General features: G+C 40.4%; 1 protein-coding gene across 2 annotated transcripts in view; it reads left to right on the forward strand.

Moving 5' to 3' along the window:
* LOC126163148 (hexosaminidase D-like) overlaps positions 1-27,156 on the forward strand; it is a 195,068-nt gene that overhangs the window by 81,908 nt on the left and 86,004 nt on the right. Inside the window, exons 6-7 of one of the 2 annotated variants that reach the window (XM_049920077.1) lie at positions 10,572-10,646; positions 20,565-20,760. In XM_049920077.1, the coding sequence (XP_049776034.1) occupies positions 10,572-10,646; positions 20,565-20,760 (271 nt within the window). The remainder of the gene's footprint in view (positions 1-10,571; positions 10,647-20,564; positions 20,761-27,156) is intronic. The other variant, XM_049920078.1, reaches the window with a different exon arrangement.

The raw sequence follows: 27,156 nt of genomic DNA on the forward strand, positions 1-27,156 counted from the left end.
CAGTGTTTCATTTATTATTTAGGTAAACATCCCTGTTTTTATGCACGGAATGCGCGTTCCGACCTTTAATTTAAAATAGGTATAAAAAATCTAATAGTGCTCATTGAGACTTATCCATAGTCATTTTGTTTGTGAAAATGATTTAAGGCATTGTCAATATATTAATTTTCAAAATTCATTTTATACACGAAACATTTAACAATAAATAACTTAAGAACCACTATTCCAAATGACAGGGTGTACTTACCCATGCATTCATTTCAGTTTTGTCTTTATTAGCATGTTACTGGCTCTTTAGTAATTAGTCAGTTTCAGTTTTTATTGAATTTAGTCTTATTTAACATTTATGCTAGTCTTTCAGTTTAGCCACGACAGTCTCCCTCTCGCGTTTCTCGCCAGTAGCCTGGGTGCACGGGTTTTCTTAATAGTGCATCCAGAGCATGTGTTCACCTGGCTGCTGTCTTGCAGATATGATAATTCTCATACTTGCAGTGTAAGGATGCCCCCACCTGTTAGTGGCACCATGAGGCTCATGCAGTTCTTTGAGTTCAGCTAAGCATGGCCTCCATACTTCAGCTTTCAAAGACACACCAGCCTGGCTGTGCATGCTCATAACGTCCCAACAGGAATCACATGCATGGCCACATCTGCCTTTTTGACAGCTTGCAATCTTTCTTATAGGATTGTGCCCTCTGAACCTCACTTGTATATTTTCCTTATGTTGAAGTATTAGAACTGACATTAACGACTGGAATTTGTGTTAATTTAATATTTGGTTTGACAGCATATGTCTGTAATAAAATTCAAGTGTTCAGATACTCCAAAATATAACTCTCATTTCATATTTATGATATTTGATCTGATTGTTACATTTTATTATTTATTTCTGTATTTTTGTTGCTGGAATGAATAATATGCTCATCTAATTTCTGGTTAGTTGGTTGTGATTCAGATGGTAAACCATCACTTTGACTCTTTAAATCTGCTTTTAATTCTGTTAGTAAGCCAGCATCTGTGCTATCAAACATTTAATTCAGTTATCATTTGAGGATTTGTCTCAGCAAGAGCTTTTTTTTTAATCTAACAACTTGAGTATGTTTGCATTAGTATTATTCAGTTTAAAATTGTGAGCATTCAGTTGTTCTTTTGATTCCACAAGAATCTTCAAAACCTCCTCCATATTTTGAGTCAATGTGGGCCTGTGGTTGAAGCAGTATTCAGTTTGAAATTAATCTTCTACTAACAACCATCAAAGTGTTCGAGATAACTCTGTATTTAACAAAAATCATCTTTGGAACTCAAATGCACCTTACTTACTGCAAAACACATTTAAAAAACCATCTTATTTAACTTTAAGACAACTCACCAGAGGTCACCTGCATGTCTCACTGCATTGTGATGCAAATGAGAAACCTTATCACTGAACTCAATGAACCAGGACTGCCACTGTTTGGTGAGCAGCTGGCGTGGACACCACTAATCACTGTGGGATAGTTCTAGACCTGATGAAACATAATTATTTTCAGTTAATGTAATTATTATTCATTGTCAAATTATTTATTCTTAAATTTCTTTATCTTCTTTGCATGTAATTACTTATTCACTTCACCACAGTGTTCTGCTGATGACTTGGTTGCTAATGACTACAGTGATAATCTTTGATAAATCTGCAGCTAAAATGTTAATTTCTTCTTAATTTTCATTTAATATAAGACTTTTTTCTTAGCTTTTATCGATTTCCAGCAGATATTATTCTGGGACCTGTTCACAGGGTACCAGAATGCAGTGTCTCCTTATATGAATATACATGCATCCAGAGTTTAGCTTGTTACTTTTTGTATCTGTGAACTTCTGCACCTAAAATCGAATCCTCTTCGGACAGTGCTGGTACAAATTTGATGGACTTCATCACCGATGCGGTCAACTCATGCTGGAATCGAAAAAGCTTCAACAAACATTCATCTTTATTTAAATGAATACAAAGTTTTTCTTGTGTAACCAGCTTCATATGTATTTTGTCCCAGTGTACAATAACTTCTTGAGTTCTAAACATTACAGAACAGGGGACATTGCTTGTCCACTCATAACAAGCTCAAACATAAGAATGACATTAGTTAACATTTCAATCGATATCTTCTGGCCTGCCCTGATGATATGTCACATTGTTACAGCATTTGCTTTTACTCGATGGTGCACCATGCTACTCCAATCTAGGACACTGAGTCAAGGAGAATACATAAAGACCACACAGGTACTACAACTCTTGGTAATACTGTTATCGCCATCCCACCTTGAAGATGCGTGATGTCCAAACTGTACATGCATCACATGCAAAACTGATAACAAAAACCTCCAAACAGTATCCAGTGCTTCTTTTATGGTTTGAAAAATGCAGCCATTGTCTGTTGGCTTTGTAGATGTAGGTTCACACACTGCTCTGCTTGGACTTGGTCACCAAAGTGTTAAACATTTTGTTTGTGGTTGATGAATTGTTAGGTGACACATTAAACAATAAGGCTGGTGTGAAATCCAAATAGTTTCTTACTTTTTCAGCAATGCCCAGTCATTAAGTACATTTCTTCTTCCCAGCCTTTGGAGGAAAAATATTTGTACTTTAACTGGTTGATGAGTATTAATATACTTCTAAATATCTTTCTGGTAGAGGAGTGTAACAATAGCTTACATAGCCTGCCTGGAGATAGATGTTGTGAAAGTGAATGTTACAAATGTGACACGGTATAACAGTTATGAGAGGAGAGGCTTCTGATATTTTCTCTGAAACATCATTAACTTCTCTTGTATTCTGTTTGAAATATTTTGCTCTCTTTTTGTTACAGGTGAATGAAGGTAAAATGTAAATTTTGTAGGAAAGGTATTGTAGAATGTAAATACCTTAGCATTAAAGGAGATCACTCACCGAAAAGCAGAAGCATTGAGTGGGCAATAGGCATGCAAGAAAACTGAAAACTTGTTAGATTTCAGAGTTATCCTTTGATGAGATAGAGTAAAATAAAATGCACCACACACACACACACACACACACACACACACATATTCATATGCCCCTACATCTGCTTCACCTGGTACTCCTCTACCCGACTCGCCATCTTCCTGGATGTTGACTTCCTTCTCTTGGATGGCTCTGTCCACATTGCTCTCCACATTAACCTCACAAACCACCAACAGTGCTTGCATTTTGTCAGCTTCCATCCTTTCCACCCCATAAAATCCCTCCCATACATTCTAGTCACCAATGAATGACGTATCAGCAGTGACAAGGGCTCCTTTGCCCAGTATGCTGAAGGTCTCACAAAGGCCTTCACAAACAGGCAGTACTCTGCAAATCTAGTCCAAGATCCTTCTTGCCCCTCTTAAAGTAGTGTTTCATTGTCCACCCAACCTCTACAACATCATTATCATCCCTATGCCACTTCCACTCCCAACTCCTTGCCAGAGGGATCATATCCCTGTGGCAGACCAAGGTGCAAGGCCTACCCAGCACTTACTACTCCAGCCCTGTCAGAGACTTATGCTACCCCATCAGAGACCGGGCCACATGTGAAAGCAGCCACATCATTGCCAACTCTGCTGCAAACTCTGCACAGCCTTTAATATTGGTATGACTACCAACCAGCTGTCCACCAGGATGAATGAACACTGCAGAACTGTTGTCAAGAACAAACTTGACCACTTGATTGCACAACTTGCAGCTGAGCATAACATGCACAATTTCAATGACTGGTTCACAATCTGAGCCATCTGGATCCCTCCCTCCTCCACCAGCTTCTCTGAACTATGCAGATGGGAGTTATCCTTACAGCACACTCTCCACTCTTGTAATTGTCCTGGAATTAGTCTTGGGTAACCCACTGTCCCCGCACCCTCCACCAAACAGTTTCCATTTCCTCTGTCCTGTCACTCCCTCCCAATTCACATTGTCTTCAGCATGTGCTGCTTGCAATCAGCTACTACAATTGTGCCAACCCATATACCTCCCACCCTCCCTCCTGCACTCCTAGCTGGCAAACCGGCTACTCCCTCGGCTGCTAACCACCCATCTCGAGTCCTTCTCCCTGCCTCCCTCACCCTCTGCCTGCCCCACCCAATAATAACCCCACCACAACCAGTCCTCCGGCTGAAAAATGGCTTTGTGCTGTTAGTCTAGCTGACACCATGTAAGGTCACAGGTGTGTGTATGTGTGTATGTGAGTGTGTCTGCTAGCTCAACAAAGGGTAACTCCAAAATCTAGCTAGTTTCCTTTGTTTTGTGTATGCCTATTGACAACTTAACACTCCTGCCTTTTGGTCAGTGGTTTCTTTTAATCATAAGTTATGGAGATAAAATATGGTTCACTGGTGACAGGTTATAACACACAATTGCATAATATGACATGAAATCTAAAGCTCAGTAAACTTAGATTTTCAGTAGGGCATAGTGATTGATACTGCACAATTTTCTGCAATGGGGCTTGCTGCCATCTTCAGATGAGTACTAAGGAGTTGTCCTCAATAGTCATCTGAAGACAGCAGCAGATTTTGTTGGTGAGAACTCAAGTAGTGTCAATGATTCTACCCAGCTGAACACACAAAAAAACTGAAACTACATATTCACTGAACAAAACCTCACATAGCAAAAACTTAAACATTCTGAAAACCAGAAAAACTTGTGAAGTTTGGAACATCATTGCCATGACGCTGGCAATATACAGTATTTTTTTCATAGTTATTCTGTTAGTTACTGTAAATTTTTTTCAAGGCATTTTTCAGTTATTATTACTGTCTGAAAATATTTAAAGAAATCTAGAATATCTGTTGATAGTCACAACTTTGTATGCACTCATGATGACTAAAATCTTTTCCACAAAGCAAACAATGACTGTCCCTATTCACCCACAGCATATTTCTGCCTTAACTGTACTGACTTTTGTGTCTTGTGAACATAAATTATTACGCAAACTTAAAAACTGAACATAAATTAGTGCTGCAACTTTTGGTAATTGCCTGAAGCTATATTTAAGGACTGTCTCCAAAAGGTGAAACAACATTACAAGGAAACTGAGAACAGTCTGAAAAAAGTTGTGGGATTGTTGAATAGATTTCCTTGTAAAATCAATACCTTTTATTTCCACCTTTCCATAAAAAGTTCATTATGTCACTAGTTTTAATTAGTTTCAGACACCACTGAGAGAAAATCAGCTGTGTTTTTACATTCAAATAAAACACATTCATTCTTCTCTAGACATTGTCTTAAGCAGTGTACATAGTTTCCAATTTCCTAATGAGTTTCAATGTTACAGTGTTTTGTGTTTTTTAGCACCTTCAGAAATTGTAATTTAAATCTCCCATGGAGTGACGTGTCTGTATGTAGTGTATTAACCTGCCACAGTGTTGCACAGTACTGCAACCTTAAAGTTGGAACATGGCTTTTCTCTGCCTAATTTCTTGACTTTTTAAGAGTTTGCAGTGATTGTTATTTCCATTCAGAATATATGTATGTACTTACTACTTCTTACCACATCCTGTCATTCACTTTCATTTGAATTTCTGAATTGTCGTAAACAGAAGATCAGATATGTTGTTAAAATGTGTGTATGTATGAGCTGTGACCCAGTTGCCTCTATTTTGGCAACTAGAATTTATAAGCTCCTCTTCTGTCATATATTTTGTTAATAGCTCTTGTTGTTGTGTTTGACAGCAACAATAAAATTTTTATGCCTTTTAGAAATTCATAAATTGCAAGTGTTTCTTATACTTAAATCTAAATTGTTTGTATACTTCAGTTCTTTCATTAACAGTGGTCAAAACAATTAAGAAGTCTGTACAGATTTTCACATAATCATACACAGACAGATATGATTTAAGGACATTGCACTACACTGTAATTATTGCCCGTGTGACCTAAGGTATGTGAGGGTAGTTTTTAGCGCCACTGGAATACTTCAGAAACATCTGAAATAAATACTGATACTAATATGACATATTGTTGTCATAAAAACATGGTTTCAATGAAATTATTGTGTAGTTCCTGTGGGGCATTGTGCTACTACTAAAGAAGCTGTCTTCTGCTCAAGTACAGTCTGGAGGGAATGATCTAGCTTATATGTAAAGTACACTACGTGATCAAAAGTATCCGGACACCCCCAAAAACATACGTTTTTCATATTAGGTGCATTGTGCTGCCACCTACTGCCAGGTACTCCTTATCAGTGACCTCAGTAGTCATTAGACATCGTGAGAGACCAGAATGGGGCATTCCGCAGAACTCACAGACTTCAAATATGGTCAGAGGATTGGGTGTCACTTGTGGTATACATCTGTAAGCAAGACTTCCATGCTCCTAAACATCCCTAGGACCACTGTTTCCAATGTGATAGTGAAGTGGAAATGTGAAGGTACACATACAGCACAAAAGCGTACAGGCCGACCTCGCCTGTTGAATGACAGAGACTGCCCACAGTTGAAGAGACTCATAATGTGTAATAGGCAGACATTTATCCAGACTGTTGTTGTTGTTGTTGTTGTTGTTGTTGTTGTGGTCTTCAGTCCTGAGACTGGTTTGATGCAGCTCTCCATGCTACTCTATCCTGCACAAGCTTCTTCATCTCCCAGTACCTACTGCAACCTACATCCTTCTGAATCTGCTTGGTGTATTCATCTCTTGGTCTCCCTCTACGATTTTTACCCTCCACACTGCCCTCCAATACTAAATTGGTGATCCCTTGATACCTCAGAACATGTCCTACCAATCGATCCCTTCTTCTAGTCAAGTTGTGCCACAAACTTCTCTTCTCCCCAATCCTATTCAATACCTCCTCATTAGTTACGTGATCTACCCATCTAATCTTCAGCGTTCTTCTGCAGCACCACATTTCGAAAGCTTCTATCCTCTTCTCGTCTAAACTATTTATCGTCCATGTTTCACTTCCATACATGGCTACACTCCATACAGATACTTTCAGAAACGACCTCCTGACACTTAAATCTGTACTTGATGTTAACAAATTTATCTTCTTCAGAAATGCTTTCCTTCCCATTGCCAGTCTACATTTTATATCCTCTCTACTACGCCCATCATCAGTTATTTTGCTCCCCAAATAGCATAACTCCTTTACTTCTTTAAGTGTATCATTTCCTAATCTAATACCCTCAACATCACCTGACTTAATTTGACTACATTCCATTATCCTCGTTTTGCTTTTGTTGATGTTCATCTTATATCCTCCCTTCAAGACACTATCCATTCCGTTCAACTGCTCTTCCAAGTCCTTTGCTGTCTCTGACAGAATTACAATGTCATTGGTGAACCTCAAAGTTTTTATTTCTTCCCCATGGTTTTAATACTTATTCCGAATTTTTCTTTTGTTTCCTTCACTGCTTGCTCTATAGAAAAATTGAATAACATCGGGGAGAGGCTACAACCCTGTCTCACTCCCTTCCCAACCACTGCTTCCCTTTCATGCCCCTCAACTCTTATAACTGCCATTTGGTTTCTGTACAAATTGTAAATAGCCTTTTGCTCCCTGTATTTTACCCCTGCCACCTTCAGAATTTGAAACATTGTCAAAAGCTTTCTCTAAGTCTACAAATGCTAGAAACATAGGTTTGCCTTTCCTTAACCTAGCTTCTAAGATAAGCCGTAGGGTCAGTATTGCCTCACGTGTTTCAATATTTCTACGGAATCCAAACTGATATTCCCCAAGGTTGGCTTCTACTAATTTTTCCATTCATCTGTAAAGAATTCGCGTTACTATTTTGCAGCCGTGACTTATTAAACTGATAGTTCGGTAATTTTCACATCTGTCAACACCTGCTTTCTTTGGGATTGGAATTACTATATTCTTCGTGAAGTCTGAGGGTATTTCGCCTGTCTCATACATCTTGCTCACCAGATGGTAGAGTTTTGTCAGGACTGGCTTTCCCAAGGCCGTCAGTAGTTCTAATGGAATGTTGTCTACTCCGGGGCCTTGTTTCGACTCAGGTCTTTCAGTGCTCTGTCAAACTCTTCACACAGTATCATATCTCCCATTTCATCTTCATCTACATCCTCTTCCATTTCCATAATATTGTCCTCAAGTACATCATAGTACATCCAGACCATCACACAGGAATTCCAAACTGCATCAGTATCCACTGCAAGTATTATGACAGTTAGGTAGGAGGTGAGAAAACTTGGATTGCATGGTCGAGTGGCTGCTCATAAGCCACACATCATGCCAGTAAACGCCAAATAACACCTCACTTGGTGTAAGGAGTGTAAACATTGGATGATTGAACAATGGAGAAACATTGTGTGGAGTGATGAATCACAGTTCACAATGTGGCGATGTGATGTCAGGGTGTGAGTATGGCAAATGCCCGGTGAATGTCATCTGCTACCGTGTGTAGTGCCAACAGTAAAATTTGGAGGCGGTGGTACCATTTTGTGGTCATGTTTTTCATGGAGGTGGCTTGCACCCCTTGTTGTTTTGCATGGCACTATCACAGTTGATGTTTTAAGCACCTTCTTGCTTCCCACTGTTGAAGAGCAATTTGGGGATGGTGATTGCATCTTTCAACATGATAAAGCTCCTGTTCATAATGCACTGCCTGTGGCAGAGTAGTTACACAACAATAACATCCCTGTAATGGACTGGCCTGCACATAGTCCTGATCTGAATCCTACAGAACACCTTTGGGATGTTTTGGAATGCCGACTTCATGCCAGGCCTCACCGACCGATGTCGATACCTCTCCTCAGTGCAGCACTCTGTGTAGAATGGGTTGCCATTCCCCAAGAAACCTCCTAGCACCTGATTGAACATATGTCTGCAAGAGTGGAAGCTGTCATCAAGGCTAAGGGTGGCTCAACCCTATATTGACTTCCAACATTACTGTTGGAGGACGCCATGAACTTATAAGTCATTTTCAGTCAGGTGCCCGGATACTTTTGATCACATAGTGTATCTCTTCTTTATGCACTTCAGACATGAGAACATTCAATCCTAAGGACTATGATTGTGGTGTTCTGAATTTTTAGCTTACAATGAGTGAATGCTAAGGGGATGAACGTTGCTGTCCCAAAAAGGTACAAGCAGCACCAGCATACAACAGAAAAAGAATCTGGAACTTTTTGTCCATATACCTTTGAGCTCTGAAAGGACAATTTTAGGCAGTATGTTCAGTAATGCTGAATCTTGCCCACACCATCAGTTGGTTACTGTAGTATTAGGATATTTCCCCCACAGATAAGCATCCATGTTCCATGCTGTTTCCAGCCGTAAACGTGTTCACGTCAGGGGATCAGAAATATGTAAAACAAGGGAAAGTCAACCACTCACCTACAGCTGATTGATCCATAACACATAACAGAAAACAGCTTTCACACTAGTGTTTGAGCATTACCTTTTTTAAAGCAATAGTACACATATTAACACATACAACCACACAGACACCCAAATGCACACTTCCGTGCCCATGGCAGGACTTTCCATGGCTACAGAAGTGTGTATTTGGGTGTCTGTGTGTGTGAATGTGTGTTCTGTTGCCAGCAAAGAGGCTAACGCGTAAAAGCTGGTGTGAATGCTGTTTTCTATTATGTGTTACTGTGCTTCATGCATTGATTCACTGTAAGCGAGTAGGTGCCTTCTCCTTGTTTTCATATTGTTGCATCCAGGAATTTTTGTTATTGTTAGTCATCAGAAAGTGAAACCTGGCTCCATTCATGTTCCTCCATCCCTAATGTCCAGTGTCCACATACAATGTGATACCACATTATTAATGCAATATACACCATGCAAAAAGTCCACGCTTTCAGAGTTAAATGCAGGCAATTTGCATTTTCATTCTTTGACTTGTTGCAGTTTACAATACTCACAGCCAATAGTTGCATTGTATCAACTTTTCCATTGTACTGTAATTGATGGGGAATAATCGTCTCTAGCTGTACATCCTTACAGATACTCCTGCCCTCGTCTTTTTCAAACATACCTCACTGTCTACAGTTGTGAAAACTACATTTTCGTCTACCCTGTCTGTGTTTACCACAAAAAATTCATCAAATTCCATCTTATGAATGGCATTTCAAGCAGAAAATTCCACAAAATCATGCTTTTGAGACATCACACTGCTTCTTTAAGGGGAACAAAAAATGAACATTAACACTAAATCTTGAGGTTCAGTTAATGAGTGATTCCCATTTAAATATCATGTATCCAAGTGATTAGGTTGTTTTTTTTCTGCTTCCTGTAATAGTAAAGAGACATTACATTCTAACATATCTCTTATACAGCATTAGTACCAGGAATTAATTGAATATTTTCACTGATCCCATAATTGTTTTTATTTTGGAAATTTTGGAAGGGTGTGCCTTCAAACATAGGTATAGCCATCCTGATTTAGGTTTTCTGTGGGTTTCTTAGACCACTTAAAGCAAATTCTGGAACAGTTAATTTGAAAAGACACAGCTGATTTGACCTTAGTGTCATCAGAACATTAAATCCTAATACTTCTCACATCCTAATCATTTTAACCATTGTATATTTCTCATTTTTAAATTTTATGGTGTCTAATGTGTATCCATTCATTTTTGACAGAATACAATCTTGGAAAATTTGTGGAGCCAATGGTATGGCATTATCTTCCAGCTGAAGCTTTTCAGCTTTCAGCAGGTAGGATTTTAACTATATATGTACTTTTGGTATAAACTTATTGAACTAATTTTAAATGCTTGGGTCTTACATCAGAGCGATAAATCTAAAAGTGGAACGTCCAGGTCGGAATATCAACATTTATCGAAAGGATGGTTACTACTTGCAGTAAAGATGACATGTTGATTGGCAGACAGGCATAACAAAAGAAGCTTTTGCTCAAAGCCTGCATCAGAAAAGAAAAACTCACATGCATTCACACAAGCAAACACACAAGGCCAGTCTGAAACTGAAACATGTTGAATGAGAGCAAGATTCCATAATGGAGCAGGGAAGAGGGAGGGATGGCAGGGTATGATTTGGGGAAGAGGAAACAGTGCTTCCTAGCGGAGCTTTGTAATCTTACCCTCCCACACATCACTATTAAATTCTCATTCTTTGCACTAATTTTGAAAGCTTCGAGAGGTGTAAGATACACAAAAGAATAACTTTTTACTGATCTTAATTTACTTGTTTTTGTCATCAGTGGCTCAAAGTCTTGTCTAGGGGTACATTCTTGTAGCTGAAATTTCAATTTTGTAGGTTCCTGATGACTAAATAACTGATGAAGATTTGCCTATATTATTCTTGAATTTTATTCGTTGTCACATCTGTCAATATCACACTGTTTTTACATTTTCCACATTAAAAAAAAAAGAAAAAAATAATAACATTTTTGGTGACAAACTTAGAAAATGTCTACTTCGATCAGAAGCGTGCCCATCACTACTTACATTCTGCAGTACTCACTTTATTCCAAAGAATTTACAAAGCAAAAGAGTTTACAAACTTTCTTTACCAAAGAAGAATCTTCATTAAAATATATCATTATTTTGTAAATCAATGGAGAAATAAATTAAATAATTAGTGTTAGATTGTGCAATTAATAATATGAATTTTAAGTATATCACAAATTTTGTAATTTCAATTATTTTGAAAATAAGAGTAATTTTAACTGTTAGTACATATCGATTATAACACATTAATTCCTTTTTTATACATTTTAGCCTGAAATATAATACATTGTATGCAAAATCATATGAAATCTTTTAATGAAACAGCTGAGATAATTTTAACCTACGCAAGAATTGATAGTATACATGGTATTGGTTATCTCCATAAAAAAGGTAATGTTAGAGGAAGGTGATTCCTTATAGCATGCAGGGTCTAAAGTTGGCAGACAAGGCTACCTGGTGCAGCACCAGGAGGCTGTGGGGAGGAGAGAAGAGAAAAAAATGTAGTGGAAATGAGAGAAGCAGAGAAGGGGAAATGATTTGTGGGTGTGTTGACAAAGAGCAGTGCACAGTGATGGTGAGGGAATGTCAGTTGGGAGGAGATGATAGGACAGATGGAGGGAGGGGGGGGGGAATGTTGGGTGGAGGGTGTGGGGACTGTTGGGTGGAGGATGTGAGGACATTAGGTTACCAGAGACTGAGGCCAGGATGATTTCAGGAGTGGAAAATGTGTTGTAGGATCTTTGCAATTCAGAAAAGCTGGTAGTGGAGGGGGGGGGGGGGGGTCCAAATGACTTGGGCTGCAAAGCAACCATTGAAATCAAGCATGGTATGTTTGGGTGTAAGTGGTGCAACAGGTGGTCCAGTTTGCTCTTGGCCACAGTTTGGCTGTGGCCATTCAACCTCATGGATAGCTGGTTGGTAATCATACCAATATAAAAAGGTGATCAGCGATAGCACCAGACGTGGAATATGACATGGCTGCTTTCACTGGTGGCTCATTTTATGATAGGGTGGGATAAGTCAGTGGCAGGACTGGAATAGGAAGTGCTGGATGGGTGAATTGGGCAGGTCTTGCACCTGGGTCATCCATAGGAATATGATCCCATTTGTAAGTAGTTGGGATTGGGAGTGGCATAGGGATGAACTAGGATGTTGTGGAGGTGGAGTGGATGATGGAACATCAATTTAGGAGGGGTGAGAACGATATTGGGTATCAGATGTGATGGAAGCTCCCTTTCCCAATATGCTGAAGGTCTCACAAAGGCCTTCAGTCCATAAACAGACTTCCCATGCCATATCTCCAGACACCCCAAATCCTTCAATCATCCCCAAGAACCAGCTATGAAGGAGTACCCCTCTCGTGATCCGGTACCACCTTGGAGTGGAACAACTGAACCACATCCTTTGTCAGGGCTTTGATTATCTATCACCTTGTTCTGTTTTGATGTATATCCAACCTGAGATCCTTCCAGTCCCACCTAAAGTGGTGTTCCATCACCCACCTAACCTCCAAAACATCCTGGTCCATCCATATGCCACTCTCAAACCCAACCACTTGCCACAGGAATCATATCCCTGTGGAAGATCCAGGTTCAAGACCAGCCCATTCCACCCACGCAGCCCTTCCTTTTCCATTCTTGTCACAGACTTATCCTACCATGAAACAGGCTAGGCCACATGTGAAAGCAGCCATGTCATGTACCAGCTCTGCTGCAGTCATTGCTCAGATTTTTGTACTGGTATGACTACCAACCTGCTATCCACCAGGATGAATAGCCACTGCCAAACTGTCACCAAGAAGAAAGTGGACCACCCTGTCACACAAGATGCAGAGCTGTACATAACATGACTGACTTAAGTGACTGCTTCACAGTCTGGGACATCTGGACCCTACCCTAAACCATCAGCTTTTCTGAACTGAGCAAATGGCAATTATCCTTAAAACACATTCTCCACTCCTGAAATCATCCTGGCCTCAACCTGTGGTAACCTACTGTCCCCACATTTTCCACCCAACACTTTCTGCCTCCTCTGTCCTATCACCTCCACCCACCTCATGTCTCCTCACCTACATTGTGCATTCCTCTTTGTTGATGCTCCCATTGATCTTTTCCCTTCTCTGATCCTCTCCCTTCTGCTCCCTTTTTCCCTTCCCTTCCTTCCCCACAGCCTCCTGACACTGCAGTGTGTAGCCTTGTTTGCCACCTTTAGTCCTCGCATCCTCTGTCAGTAAGCATTGTTTCCTCTTCCCCCACCCATACCCTGCTATCCCCCCTTCTTCCCCAGTCCATTATGGTTTGTTACTCTCGTATGATATGTTTTAGCTTTATTCTGGCCTGAGCAGCGAGAGATAACTGTCATTTATGTGTGAGGCATGCTTGCTTGTGTGAATGCATGTATGTTTTTTTCTGTGAATAGCAATCTATCCTTTCTGTAATAGTGATAAATCTGTTAGTTTGAGATTTTTATGCATTTACATATTCACAGGAGTGGTTGAATGATAGATTTGATATTTCAGTTTTGAGTACATTTGTATCAATTCAGTAAAGTTTATTGTAAAGGTATGGTACTGTGGTGAAAATACTTCTACTTGCACTACCTAAGGCTAGTTATTTTACATTTAACAAGGGCAAGAAGTGGTATGTCATGTCCTTTCGTCCAAAGAATGGATTTGTCAAATGTGGTGCATAGAGAACAATTCTTCTATTGACTCATTGTATTGTCATATGAATAATGCTACGTTACCAGCTTTTTACCTCCCTGTTTGCCTTAAAATATATTTGAGTCTTTTTGGCAGTCTGGATAAAATATTGAAGAATGAAGTGAGACTACAAGTATTCTATTATTGCTAAAAATTCAGCTTCCTTTAAGAAGGTGGTGTTAATGTATCTCTGTGGACTCCATATCAATGTCACCTGTCCATCAGCAGCTCTAAACATCTCCATTTTTATTGTGCTGCTTGTCAGGATTATAAAACGTGCTCTGTTTAAAATAACTATAAAACTGATAACTTAAAAAAATCATGACTCTCATGGTGCATGCCTCTCCTTTTATGGCTGATCATGAAAGTAATTTATTGTTATTTTCCCAACTAGTGTGAGAATGAGCAGCCATGACTTCATGCAGTGCAGTACCAAAATTAACTTCTTAACAAGGAGCTCATGGATTTTGCATTGTTTTATGTTAAGAAACCATGTCCGCAGATCGTAGATACTGATATTCTCCACAGCATCCTCTCACTTTGAAAGCTGGCAGAGGAAAAAGGGGGAGGGGGTAGTCAAGAAATTATATTGGTGGACCTCTCCAGAATTTTGAAGGTGGGATGGAGCTATTGGATAACTAAAGTAGTGAGGCAGGTTATGGGGTGATGCATAGATTCTCATTTGGTAAGAGCATTGTTGATAAAAGACAGAGGCCTGGGCATGAGTCTGGATCCTACACACAGTTTTAGACTGCCATAAGTTCCTTAACAACCCTCTTATACAGTGAAAATACAAGCAATTTTTTCATGAGCCAATGCTGGCAGTGTAGTGTGATTTCACTGTGTCTGCCTTTGTTAATCCTTTTTCCTCTGAGAAACACCAGAGCAGTACATTTAAAAACTGGTATTGTCATGAGGGGGAGGGGAGAGGACCACCTTACACAGCACTTTTAAAATACCATTTTATTCCATATATTCTTTTGTCCAGGAACAAATACTTGTTGATATAGGGGCCATTCTGTCCTGTGATAGACATCTTCTGTTGACACTATGGGAAGTGCGTGATGTGGTTGCCATTCATTTTTATTCATCCTTCCTCCATGTTGAAGAATCACAGACTTGTGAGAACAAACTTTCCTGCTCTAATTTGGTTATATACAAGACACACATGCTTCTGTAATGTGTGCACATTGTCTATGGATGTGGAATACACCAATGCTGTAAAATGTTGCCTTAGCCAGAAATCTAAGGGATTAAAATGTAGTGAAGAGGGAGGCCACGCAACTGGACCTTGCCGAGCAATCCATTGCTCACTAACTGTCATAAATGTCTGTGTTAGGCATTGTACATAAACTAAATTCTTTGTATTTCTACAAGGATTGTGTTCTCCAGTAGCGCAGGTAATTTGTCATGAAGATATTGATAATACACAGAACCTGTTACTTATCCAGTACAGTGTGTGGACATGCGAGACTGTTACCTATTATTCTGACCACACATTAATAGTAAAGTAAATCCAAAGCCTTGCTTCCATGATCACTCAAGTATTTGCATCTGCCTAGGTGTGGTTATTATGGTAATTTGGCCTCTCACTCAATGTAAATCATGGCTCATACATAATAGAAATGCAAGCTGTGACCTTTGGATCTTCAGTACTGTATTTTTGGATCCAATGGCAGAACTGTAACCTGACATAGTGGTCATTTGGCCTGAAAGATTGCATGTGCTGTAAGTGATGTGGATAAAGTTACTACTCATGCAGAAATAACTATGTAAGAATGTGGCTTATGCCTCCAGCAGCTCCAGTAAATCTTCGCAGATCCGTGTTTCCTGAGCAGCCATCTTGGTATTGCTCACAACATGAGGCCAGTTGCGTTGGGTAACTTCTCAGTAGCTTCTCTTGTCAGCATTTCCACCTATTTGATGATAAACTTTGTATTGTTTCCTGCCATGTTACTTTTCTCCTCGGCCCAAGTTCAATCTGATTGGACTGAGTATGGTACAGGAAAAACATTATTAAGATATCCTTTGTCACCATAGCCAGTTAATTGATACCAGAGCTCTATATTTCCCATTAATCCCACCTTATTCATGTCAGGTTTTCCTGAAGATCATTTATCTTCACCCAGAAAGTATATTCACCTTCCTCCACTACATTGTCAGAACTTTATATACCACAACACAGTGATATGTCACATTGTCCAGTACTATCAGTGAATTTGAAGGAAATTTTTGGAACAGAAAATCAGGAAAACAATTTGTGGAAACTGTGTCACTCTTTTGTAATGATAATTGCCTTGCTTTCTGGAACTGAGTGGCAATAAACAGTTTGGAATGAAGCCGCAAGCCAAGTCGTCATGAAGGATGATAAGTGTGCTAGCCCTTGCTATTACAGCTGTTGTCACTTCAGCTGTGCAGTGTTTTCAGTTTTCAGTCAGTCTGTGACATGCATCAACTCATGACTTGTCAAGCCACACAATGTCTTCAAATGAACTTGACAGCACACAAATACTGATCTCTTGGGCACTATGTCACTTCTGAGATGAAAAATGATTGTGCCAAAAACTAATATCATGAAGACCGTTTCAAAGATAAGCTAAAAATAAATTTTTAATGGACTTTTTCTTGCTTTGATAATAACTGTACACACACACATATTGTTTTTACAGCAATATGTGCCTGCTTTCCAATTCTCAGCATCATAGATCTACGACTGTTAAGTGCAGTGACTGTTTTGTCCTCGACTTTTGAATAATCTAAGATCAGACCACGACTATTGTACTCCAGTCGAAAGTACTTATGCTTACAGAACAGCATCTTACAGTGTGTGATGCCCTTCCCTGATCTGCTAATCTAATGAAAAAGGAAGTGTTTTTAAGCAAAGTAAATTACTGTGCTAGATTTATACTATTGACTGCTGATGTTACTCACTTAACAAACTTCACTGAAACAGTGTATCATATATGTGGCCAGATTATTGGGAACATACTTTTTCAACACCAAAACACAAGTTCCTTTGAGCAACCAGTCTGGCGACTTCTATACCAGGTCATCTTCTTATTGTGGCAGTTGACACTTTGGACTATTTTCTGCAACAGTTCTCATGCACAGGTACACTGGAATTCATAGCAACCAATATCCTACAATTCAATGCCTATCACAGCTGATCAGTGGAGTTATTCAGATTGTGAAAGAGGCTCTGACAATCACACTGGAAAACATGCCAACATACACATGGTGTCACATTTACCAATTAGGCAAGGCTGAGGTTTAGACAAAACTGAGTCATGTGTTTTCATCTGGATGAGGACCTGCAGAACACCATAGACAGATTCCCTGTCATCACTTGAACCATGGCCCAAACCACTCATACCAACAGCCCTCTTTCACAGGTCATCATACCTTTCTTAGACTGGCTGACAAAGAAAAGCACTGAAAACACTGAACTGTGGGCATGTTACACATAACAGCACATGCTTTTGCCATGGCTAATGTTGGCATTGTATTTTGAGTAAGCTACCCCTTGGGTGCTCACCATCCTGGAAACAACCTGTGGCCACCTGATGTATACAGTGGCCATCTATGGGATTGATAGCAATCAGTAGCCAGAGATGCCTATGTTATAAGCGTTGCTGTCTTGCCAGGAGGCAGTGCAGAACAGAGCTTGCCTCATCTGCCAGTCACATGGTATTCTATGGGTCACCTGAGCAGAGTCCCTCCTCCACTTTGTTGTAAATCAACAGCTGCAGAGCTGCAGCTGTAGCTGCAGCTGCAGCTGTATCTACTGGGAAACTTCTGCTCTAATCATTTCCACAAACTCTCTACTACAATGAACTGTGCATGAATAAGGAACACTCTGACAAAATACTTTGCTGTGGACTTGAACTCAAGTAGATGATTTTCATTTTGGGCATATGTATCACTGCTATGTGTTGCTCAGTGTTGGTGGGTTTCTACCAACTATGTACAGGATTATTCTAAATGATGGACCCATTTTCAAAAATTCATGTGTATTTAAGTACATATTCAAAATGAACAAGCTTCATGCCAATGAAAAGAGGAACCTTCAAAGTTTTTGGTGGGTGGAGGCGGGCGAGCGGTGACGGTTTCAAAAGCGGATGGTGGAGTTCGCGTGGCAGTAGGGCTGTCATTCCATTTCACTGTCACGTGTGAGGGAGATGGTGACTGTGCAGCACAAGGTTTCCCGCGTTCTTGAGTTCGTGAAAAGTGAGTCGCAAATTGCAGTGCAGCGGGCATTTCATAACAGATTCGGTATTCAACCACCTACTTGCAAAAGCAGTAGTCGTTGGTTTAAGCGATTTAAACAAACTGGGAGTGTGTGCAAAGGAAAAAGCACAGGCTAACCGCGTGTGTCAGAGGATGATGTCCAATGTATTCAAGAAAGTTTTGTGCGCAGTCCGAGCAAGTCTACCAATAGAGCCAGTCAAGAACTTGGAATATCCCAACCAACTTTATGGAAAGTTCTGAGATGGCATTTGCTGTACAAGCCACACCAACTACAACTTGTGCAGGCTGTCAACCCCAATGACAAACAGAAGCATCTCACATTTTGTGGTTATGTGCTAGCAAAGATGGAGGACGACAGATTTCTACAGCGTGTAATTTTTAGCGATAAAGCAATATTCCACCTTAGTGGAAAAGTCAAAAGATGCATTGTTTGCATATGGGGTTTGGAAAATCCACATTCACCAGTGCAACATGAAAGAGACTCACTGAAGACCAACGTGTTCTGTGCTGTATCCCATACAAAGATTTATGGACCATTTTTCTTTGCAAAAAGAACTGTAACGGGAATCACATACCTGGACATGTTGGAACAGTGGGTGTTCCCTCAAGTTATGGAAGATTCCCAGGACTTCATTTTCCAATAGGATGGAGCTCTGCCCCATTGGCACTGTGATGTATGAGGCTTTCTGAATGACTTGTTTCCTCAGGGCTGGATTAGTCACAGGGGACGTGAGGACCTGCCTCTGCACTTCTGCCCACCAAGATCTCCGGATCTCACACTCTGCAACTATTTCTTATGGGATTATGTAAAGGAAGCTGTTTACATCCCACCTCTACCGACCACTCTGAATGATCTTCAGAACCAGATCACTGCTGCTGTGCACTCAGTAACAGCAGATACGCTTTCGCGCATGTGGGACGAGTTTGGTTAATGCATTGATATTTGCCGTGCAGCCAATGGTGGCCACATTGAACATTTATAACATTTATCACATTTATTATCATGAAATAATTATTAAAACTAGGTAATTACAAATTATTACATCTATTAAATTGATATCAAACACTAAGAAAAAAAAACTTTGAAATTTCCACTTTTCATTGGTATAAAGATAGTTCATTGTGGATTTGTACTTGAATAAATACAAAGTTTTGAAAATGGGTCCATCATTTAGCATAACCCTGTATTATCATTGAGTTCAATTAACATCAGAGTAACACTGATAGAATAAAATAGATGGAAATTATTTGTAAAAAAGTGCGATAGGCTCCAATTTCAATCCACTTCAACTTACACTTATTAACAGGAAGGCTAGAACTAATGGGCATACTACACTACAATACTCAGCAGATAACTAAAGTTTTACAAGTGGTAACTGTCTTCAAAATTTGTTATAATGTAGCTTGTTACTTATGAACTGCATTCTGTTTAATAAGTATTGTATACCAAAGGCCTGTCTTCAGTGAAAAAAGGATTATAGGGAGGAGAGATAGTAACATTTTATTACTTTTGATGTATTACCAAACATAGTACTTACAGTGAGCTATGCTGTGTTCCACAAAAAAATTTATATCTCCAGGGTATGATGGGCAACTTTAATAAGTCATCAACAAATGTCCATTATCAGGTGCTAGACCAGTATAAATACTACTGTTCCATCAGCTAGCTTTAAGTAATCCGCAGACAACAAGAGATAGTATCTTAATAATTTTGCAACATGGACTGTGTTTCTAACTAAGCATTTAATATTTATGGGCTAGTGGCAGTACCGAGATAAGATGCAAGTTAATGAAGAAAAGATAACAAACATTTGTGATCTTTAAGCAAGAGTGAGAGCCTTCCTGGAGGAAGCTCTGATTTCACTCTTTCATGGTTCTGCTTTTTCTTTCTTCGTTGTGTGAAATTCCAAATAATGTGCCTGCATTATTCATTTGATGTGTTCTTTACTCTCAGACAACATAGAAGTATGTTTTGCTGGCAGCAGTCTTCCCCCTCCTCCACCCCCCTCTCCCTTCGCAATGGAGGGAATTATAGTTTTCAACAATTTGTGTACAAAGGGAAATGTTGGAAGAATGAAAAATGCACTGGAGTGTATGTTGATTTATAATAAAATGTGGTTTTGATTTAAGTGCATGAATATGATGAATGCCAGTGTTAAGTAAAGTGTTGTGTAATTTGTCTGCAACTATAGCACCCAGAAAAATTTATTTCAGATATGTGGGAAAGATATGCAAGTGTCTTCAACACCTTATGGGTAGCAACAGCTTTCAAAGGAGCAACAGGTAGCTCACAGAATCTTCCAGTCATACAGCACCATATCAGCAATCACGAACAGTGGCTTACTGTGCTCAGCCAGAATGTCAACAAATTTCCCAACTTTCGTGGTGTTGCTCTCACGGGCTGGTCTAGGTATGTTTACATTTTACATACATTGTGAATGGTTCCATATATTTGTTGTTCCACAAAGATTCTGGTAATATGAATGTAGTTAATTAGGATTTTTAAAAATACACAAAATAGCTGAATTACGTAAGTAATGCACAAAATCCTACTTCTATACTGCCAATTATTTCTGTTACTTTGAATGAGTGCATTGTGCTGTGTTATCTTCCAGACTGTGAGAAATATTATCACCAACCAAAATTGTTTAATTCATTATCATAAGCAATTAAACTGATCATCATATTACTGTTAAATACCATTAAGGAAAATGTTACCAGAGGATAATGTAACAGTCAGCCATCGGAAAATGATCACTTAGGCTTGATCATAGAGTTATTATTGTATCACTAACAGATTACTCTCCTTTGTCTGGTTAGGTATTTCTGCCCCTCCTCCACCCCCTATCACTCATTTTCCTTTTCCTGATTCTTTCAACCTCTTTTTTTTTAATTCTAGTATTTTTATTTATATGCATATGACTTATCAGGAAATTGAGATAGAGGGAAATCATTTCTTGCAAGTTAAGGTTTTTCGTGAAGGTTCCACAAATTTCTATTGATTTGTTAAGGTTTCTAGACAGCTCTCAATTGTTCTATTTATTTTATTCAATTAAACACAGGCTTAACACCATTGGGAACTTCATCAACTGGCCTAGGAACTCCAAAACTTATCTTGTGGGTTATACATTAATATACATTAATACCATTAATTTTAGTCTATTTTGACACCTCCTTTCCCACTATACTACTGTAGGTGATCACAGCAAATCACAGATGGCCAATGGATTATCCTAACACTGCACAACCATCCTGTAGCCCACAGTGTACAGCCCTTTTGCATTTTCATTGCATAAATACATTCATAGATCATGTACAGTCATCACATGTGTATATTTTTTTCTGCTTCATTTTTCATGTTTATTTCATGTATTTGCATTGAGTTTTTCCTTTTAGTGTATTTGTTCCAGCTCTGTATTCTTTACACACCACCTCGTTCCTGGTACAGCTCAACAACTTATCCATAACTATTTCTCTTTCAAGCCAAATATGTACAAACAAATCCACATAATAGCTGTGGTCACCCACGTGACATTCTTATATGCCAATCTTTATGGACATATAGAGGGAACTACACTCCTGGAAATGGAAAAAAGAACACATTGACACCGGTGTGTCAGACCCACCATACTTGCTCCAGACACTGCGAGAGGGCTGTACAAGCAATGATCACACGCACGGCACAGCGGACACACCAGGAACCGCGGTGTTGGCCGTCGAATGGCGCTAGCTGCGCAGCATTTGTGCACCGCTGCCGTCAGTGTCAGCCAGTTTGCCGTGGCATACGGAGCTCCATCGCAGTCTTTAACACTGGTAGCATCCCGCGACAGCGTGGACGTGAACCGTATGTGCAGTTGACGGACTTTGAGCGAGCTCAACAACTTATCCATAACTATTTCTCTTTCAAGCCAAATATGTACAAACAAATCCACATAATAGCTGTGGTCACCCACGTGACATTCTTATATGCCAATCTTTATGGACATATAGAGGGAACTACACTCCTGGAAATGGAAAAAAGAACACATTGACACCGGTGTGTCAGACCCACCATACTTGCTCCAGACACTGCGAGAGGGCTGTACAAGCAATGATCACACGCACGGCACAGCGGACACACCAGGAACCGCGGTGTTGGCCGTCGAATGGCGCTAGCTGCGCAGCATTTGTGCACCGCTGCCGTCAGTGTCAGCCAGTTTGCCGTGGCATACGGAGCTCCATCGCAGTCTTTAACACTGGTAGCATCCCGCGACAGCGTGGACGTGAACCGTATGTGCAGTTGACGGACTTTGAGCGAGGGCGTATAGTGGGCATGCGGGAGGCCGGGTGGACGTACCGCCGAATTGCTCAACACGTGGGGTGTGAGGTCTCCACAGTACATCGATGTTGTCGCCAGTGGTCAGCGGAAGGTGCACGTGCCCGTCGACCTGGGACCGGACCGCAGCGACGCACGGATGCACGCCAAGACCGTAGGATCCTACGCAGTGCCGTAGGGGACCGCACCGCCACTTCCCAGAAAATTAGGGACACTGTTGCTCCTGGGGTATCGGCAAGGACCATTCGCAACCGTCTCCATGAAGCTGGGCTACGGTCCTGCACACCGTTAGGCCGTCTTCCGCTCACAACCCAACATCGTGCAGCCCGCCTCCAGTGGTGTTGCGACAGGCGTGAATGGAGGGACGAATGGAGACGTGTCGTCTTCAGCGATGAGAGTCGCTTCTGCCTTGGTGCCAATGATGGTCGTATGCGTGTTTGGCGCCGTGCAGGTGAGCGCCACAATCAGGACTGCATACGATCGAGGCACACAGGGCCAACACCCGGCATCATGGTGTGGGGAGCGATCTCCTACACTGGCTGTACACCACTGGTGATCGTCGAGGGGACACTGAATAGTGCACGGTACATCCAAACCATCATCGAACCCATCGTTCTACCATTCCTAGACCGGCAAGGGAACTTGCTGTTCCAACAGGACAATGCATGTCTGCATGTATCCCATGCCACCCAACGTGCTCTAGAAGGTGTAAGTCAACTACCCTGGCCAGCAAGATCTCCGGATCTGTCCCCCATTGAGCATGTTTGGGACTGGATGAAGCGTCTGCACGTCCAGCACAAACGCTGGTCCAACTGAGGCGCCAGGTGGAAATGGCATGGCAAGCCGTTCCACAGGACTACATCCAGCATCTCTACGATCGTCTCCATGGGAGAATAGCAGCCTGCATTGCTGCGAAAGGTGGATATACACTGTACTAGTGCCGACATTGTGCATGCTCTGTTGCCTGTGTCTATGTGCCTGTGGTTTTGTCAGTGTGATCATGTGATGTATCTGACCCCAGGAATGTGTCAATAAAGTTTCCCCTTCCTGGGACAATGAATTCACGGTGTTCTTATTTCAATTTTCAGGAGTGTATAATGTTACCAACATCTGTTACACAAGCTGAATAGTAGTATATTAATTCCTTCCCTTTCACAGCTTATGGATATGACCGTATTGTCTATCACAACATTCCATTCCACACTGAATCCAATCACTTCTGTGAATGGATCCATACTACCCTGTGTACTCTCTTGTCAGCTGTGTGCAACAATGTTGATCCATAGCACACTTTTGTTACACAAAAAAATCTGCCAGATGTGGCATGACACTCACCAGAGATGCAATTAAGACAGCAACATCTATCCTCTGCACACCACTGTCAAGTGCGTGATTTTTTTTTTTTTTTTTTCTCATGTATGGAGTGTGAGAAAAATGATTGTTATGCCTCAATGCATGCTGCAATTAATCTAATCTTGTTCTCAGAATCCCTACAGAAGCAATACATAAGGTTTTACAGTAGTCATAATTTAAAACAGGTTCTTAAAACTTTGTAAGTAGTTTAGCAGTCACCTCACAGTTTCTGGACTTTAGTGGCCATGGAGGCTAAATTGGTGAGGTGGTGACGCTATAGCTGCAGGATGTCGAGCTCAGGGAGGTGGTGGGGGTGACTGTCATATGCCCAAAGGCATCAGCTAAACAGCATTGTCTGGAAGCATATTTATTGTTTACAACATGAGTTGTCTTCTCCGATGCAGTGAAAGGAACATTGAGTCATGTGTCTGTGCATGGTGAGGAATGTGAATGCAGCACTGTGGAGGCTGTTGGTAATACTGCAGGTCATGACCCACCAACAATGGTGGGCTGGTAACTGGGCCAGGAATTTGCAGGTGCAAGCCTACAACAGCTCACCAACAGTGACTTTAGCATGCCCCATTGCTCTCAAAGACAGATGAGGGCTCGGCACATACTAATGGTGTAACACAGATGGTGGGTGTTGAGAAGGTGGAAGCCCAGGACCCCAATCAGCAGCACAACGTACAGCCACGGAGGCTGTACCACATACAACTACGGAGGCAGTAGTCAGGTGCCTCGCCCAATGCATTGTGAATAGCGTCCTGCCTTCTGCTACACTGGCACTCATTGTGTGCTTCAAATTCCATTTATCATACACAGTATGAGCTGGACTTGGTCCTCTGCCCTATGCAAACAAAGGTTTTAACAAGTTCCCTCCTGTGTTGATCCATTCCCTCTTTCTCCATATAGATGAATGCAGTACTACATTTGTTATGTGCATCAATTGCGCCCATAGTTTCTCATAAGACAGTTTCAGTTCTTGATACTTGTAAACAATATCTGAGAAAATGGCTTCTTTCTGTGTCTCCTTGTGTAACTCTACAAATGTGTCATGTAGGCTGTGAGTTTCATTCCTAACTTAACACACTGTGAAAGTTAGCCCCAGTGTCCAAAGGTGACCGGTGAACAGTGCATCTAGTTGCTTGAAACACAATGCTCTGGAGTTCAGTGGTTGGTTTAGGATTGCACCTCCTATTCCTCCTTCGATGAAAGCAGTAGTGACTGGTTGCAGTTGTGTATAATTTATTTACATTAATATACAGTCACGGTTCTAAAATATCCGTAATGGATAAGCATAATAAGAAAGCAGTAGTGTCAAGACAACAATTATACTTTGGGGTATCCACACCATTATGCCACACGAGGGAAAAGAACATCCATCAACTCTCTCTCTTCTTTGAAAAAAGAAGAGTTCCCATGCAACACAAATGAGCAAATGACTTGCTGAAATGTCGTACTAATAAGTGTAAGTGTAATAATATGAAACAAAGAGAGAAAAAACTACAATATGGAAAATACGCTGCAATAATACATAAATATAAACTGCTAGTTTCATGACCTTAATGTATACGGTGTCTTGTGCTTAACATGAGTATTGGGCAGCTCATTTTTCCTAATTCTCCATAGTTTTTTGTCTCTGCTGTGGCAGTGGTACTGGAATTTGTTGTAAGGCTTTATCTGCACCATCAAACAGCTTTACTCTACTGATACATACAATAGAAGTTTTGGTTGGTAACTAGATATGAAAATTGGCTGGGAAGATAATTTCTATGACTTGATATGGACCATCATATTTCCCTTTTCCTCTGTAAGAATTGGTAACCAACACACAGTGTCCAACTTTGCAAGGTGGAAGTTGATGTACATGTTGTCTCAAATGTTCTTGTATTTCCAGAACTTTTGTGTTACTCTTTGCCAAACCTCATTTTCCTTCCATAGACAAAGTCACATGGTGAAAGACCACTACTAGTACATATCTTGGAACTATATGAGCAGACCACATATTAGAGATACATATCCCAGCCTGTATGTTGGCTGTCAACATAATGAATCATCATTTTCAGGATCATTCAATGAATGCATTCTGTTTGCCTGTTTGCTTGCAAATCGAAGGGACTTGTCTGTAATTGAGAACGCAAAGCACATGGCATAGGTGTTTCATCAGATCATATAAAAAAATTGTAGTCTGATAAGTCAGTAAAGTTTCTGCTGTGTCAAATTTAAGAATCCAGTCATTAACCCGTGCTGAAGCAAATGCAGCCAGCTGATGAAGAATTGCTGTTGTAGATATGAACTGTGAAAAATGGTCAATAATCATTAATATCAGTCTTTCCTTCTCATCTCATTTGGTAAGACTCCTCTGACCCAGGGTTCTGGGTGACTTTTCTAAACTTTACCCCTTTCCCTAACCCTCTCCAGTCATTTTCCTTCATCCCTCTTCCTTCCCCTTCAACTCTTCCGCCAGAAGCGAAAGACACTGGCTCTGAAAGCTTGTAAAAGTTAATCCCTTTGTGTGTGTGTTCCCCTGCTGCCGCTTGGTGAGTAGATTTTTTTATATTTACATTTATATTATATTATCAATAATTGATTGTTTCTGTAAAAGCGTAGTTGTGCATAATGGGATACAACTATGTAGAAAAACACTTCTAAAATGGTTGTTGCAATGAGAGAAAGTTTTGAAAATCATCTTGCTTTGTTGATATAATTGTGGCACTGAACATCACTTCTTGTTATCTAGGGGATGAGCAAAGCTCCAGGTTTCTAAATGTAAGTGAAGATACTTATTCACATTTTCATGATATTTTGGTTTATTTCTCATCCACACATGGCAGCCAATGGAACCTATATATTAGCTTTCTGCACTAAAGGTCTTCTTGCAAGCTTGCAAAGGTTTTGACATATTCATTGTCCTCAATTGACAATTTTATTAAACATATGAGGTCATTTTCAATTACAAGAGGGATATACCTACTGAAACAGAAGGAGGGGATGCACTCATAGGGTCAACCCATATGTAACGTATAGGTACTGTTCCTAGAGGGGAAAGGGCAGTATCGTGATAAAAGCCACAAAATTTTGTGGAGATTATTCTGGTAAGTTTGGATTCTACATACCACTAGCATTATTATGTTTTAT

This window comes from Schistocerca cancellata, chromosome 2 (genome assembly GCF_023864275.1).
Source record: "Schistocerca cancellata isolate TAMUIC-IGC-003103 chromosome 2, iqSchCanc2.1, whole genome shotgun sequence".
Taxonomy (NCBI): domain Eukaryota; kingdom Metazoa; phylum Arthropoda; class Insecta; order Orthoptera; family Acrididae; genus Schistocerca; species Schistocerca cancellata.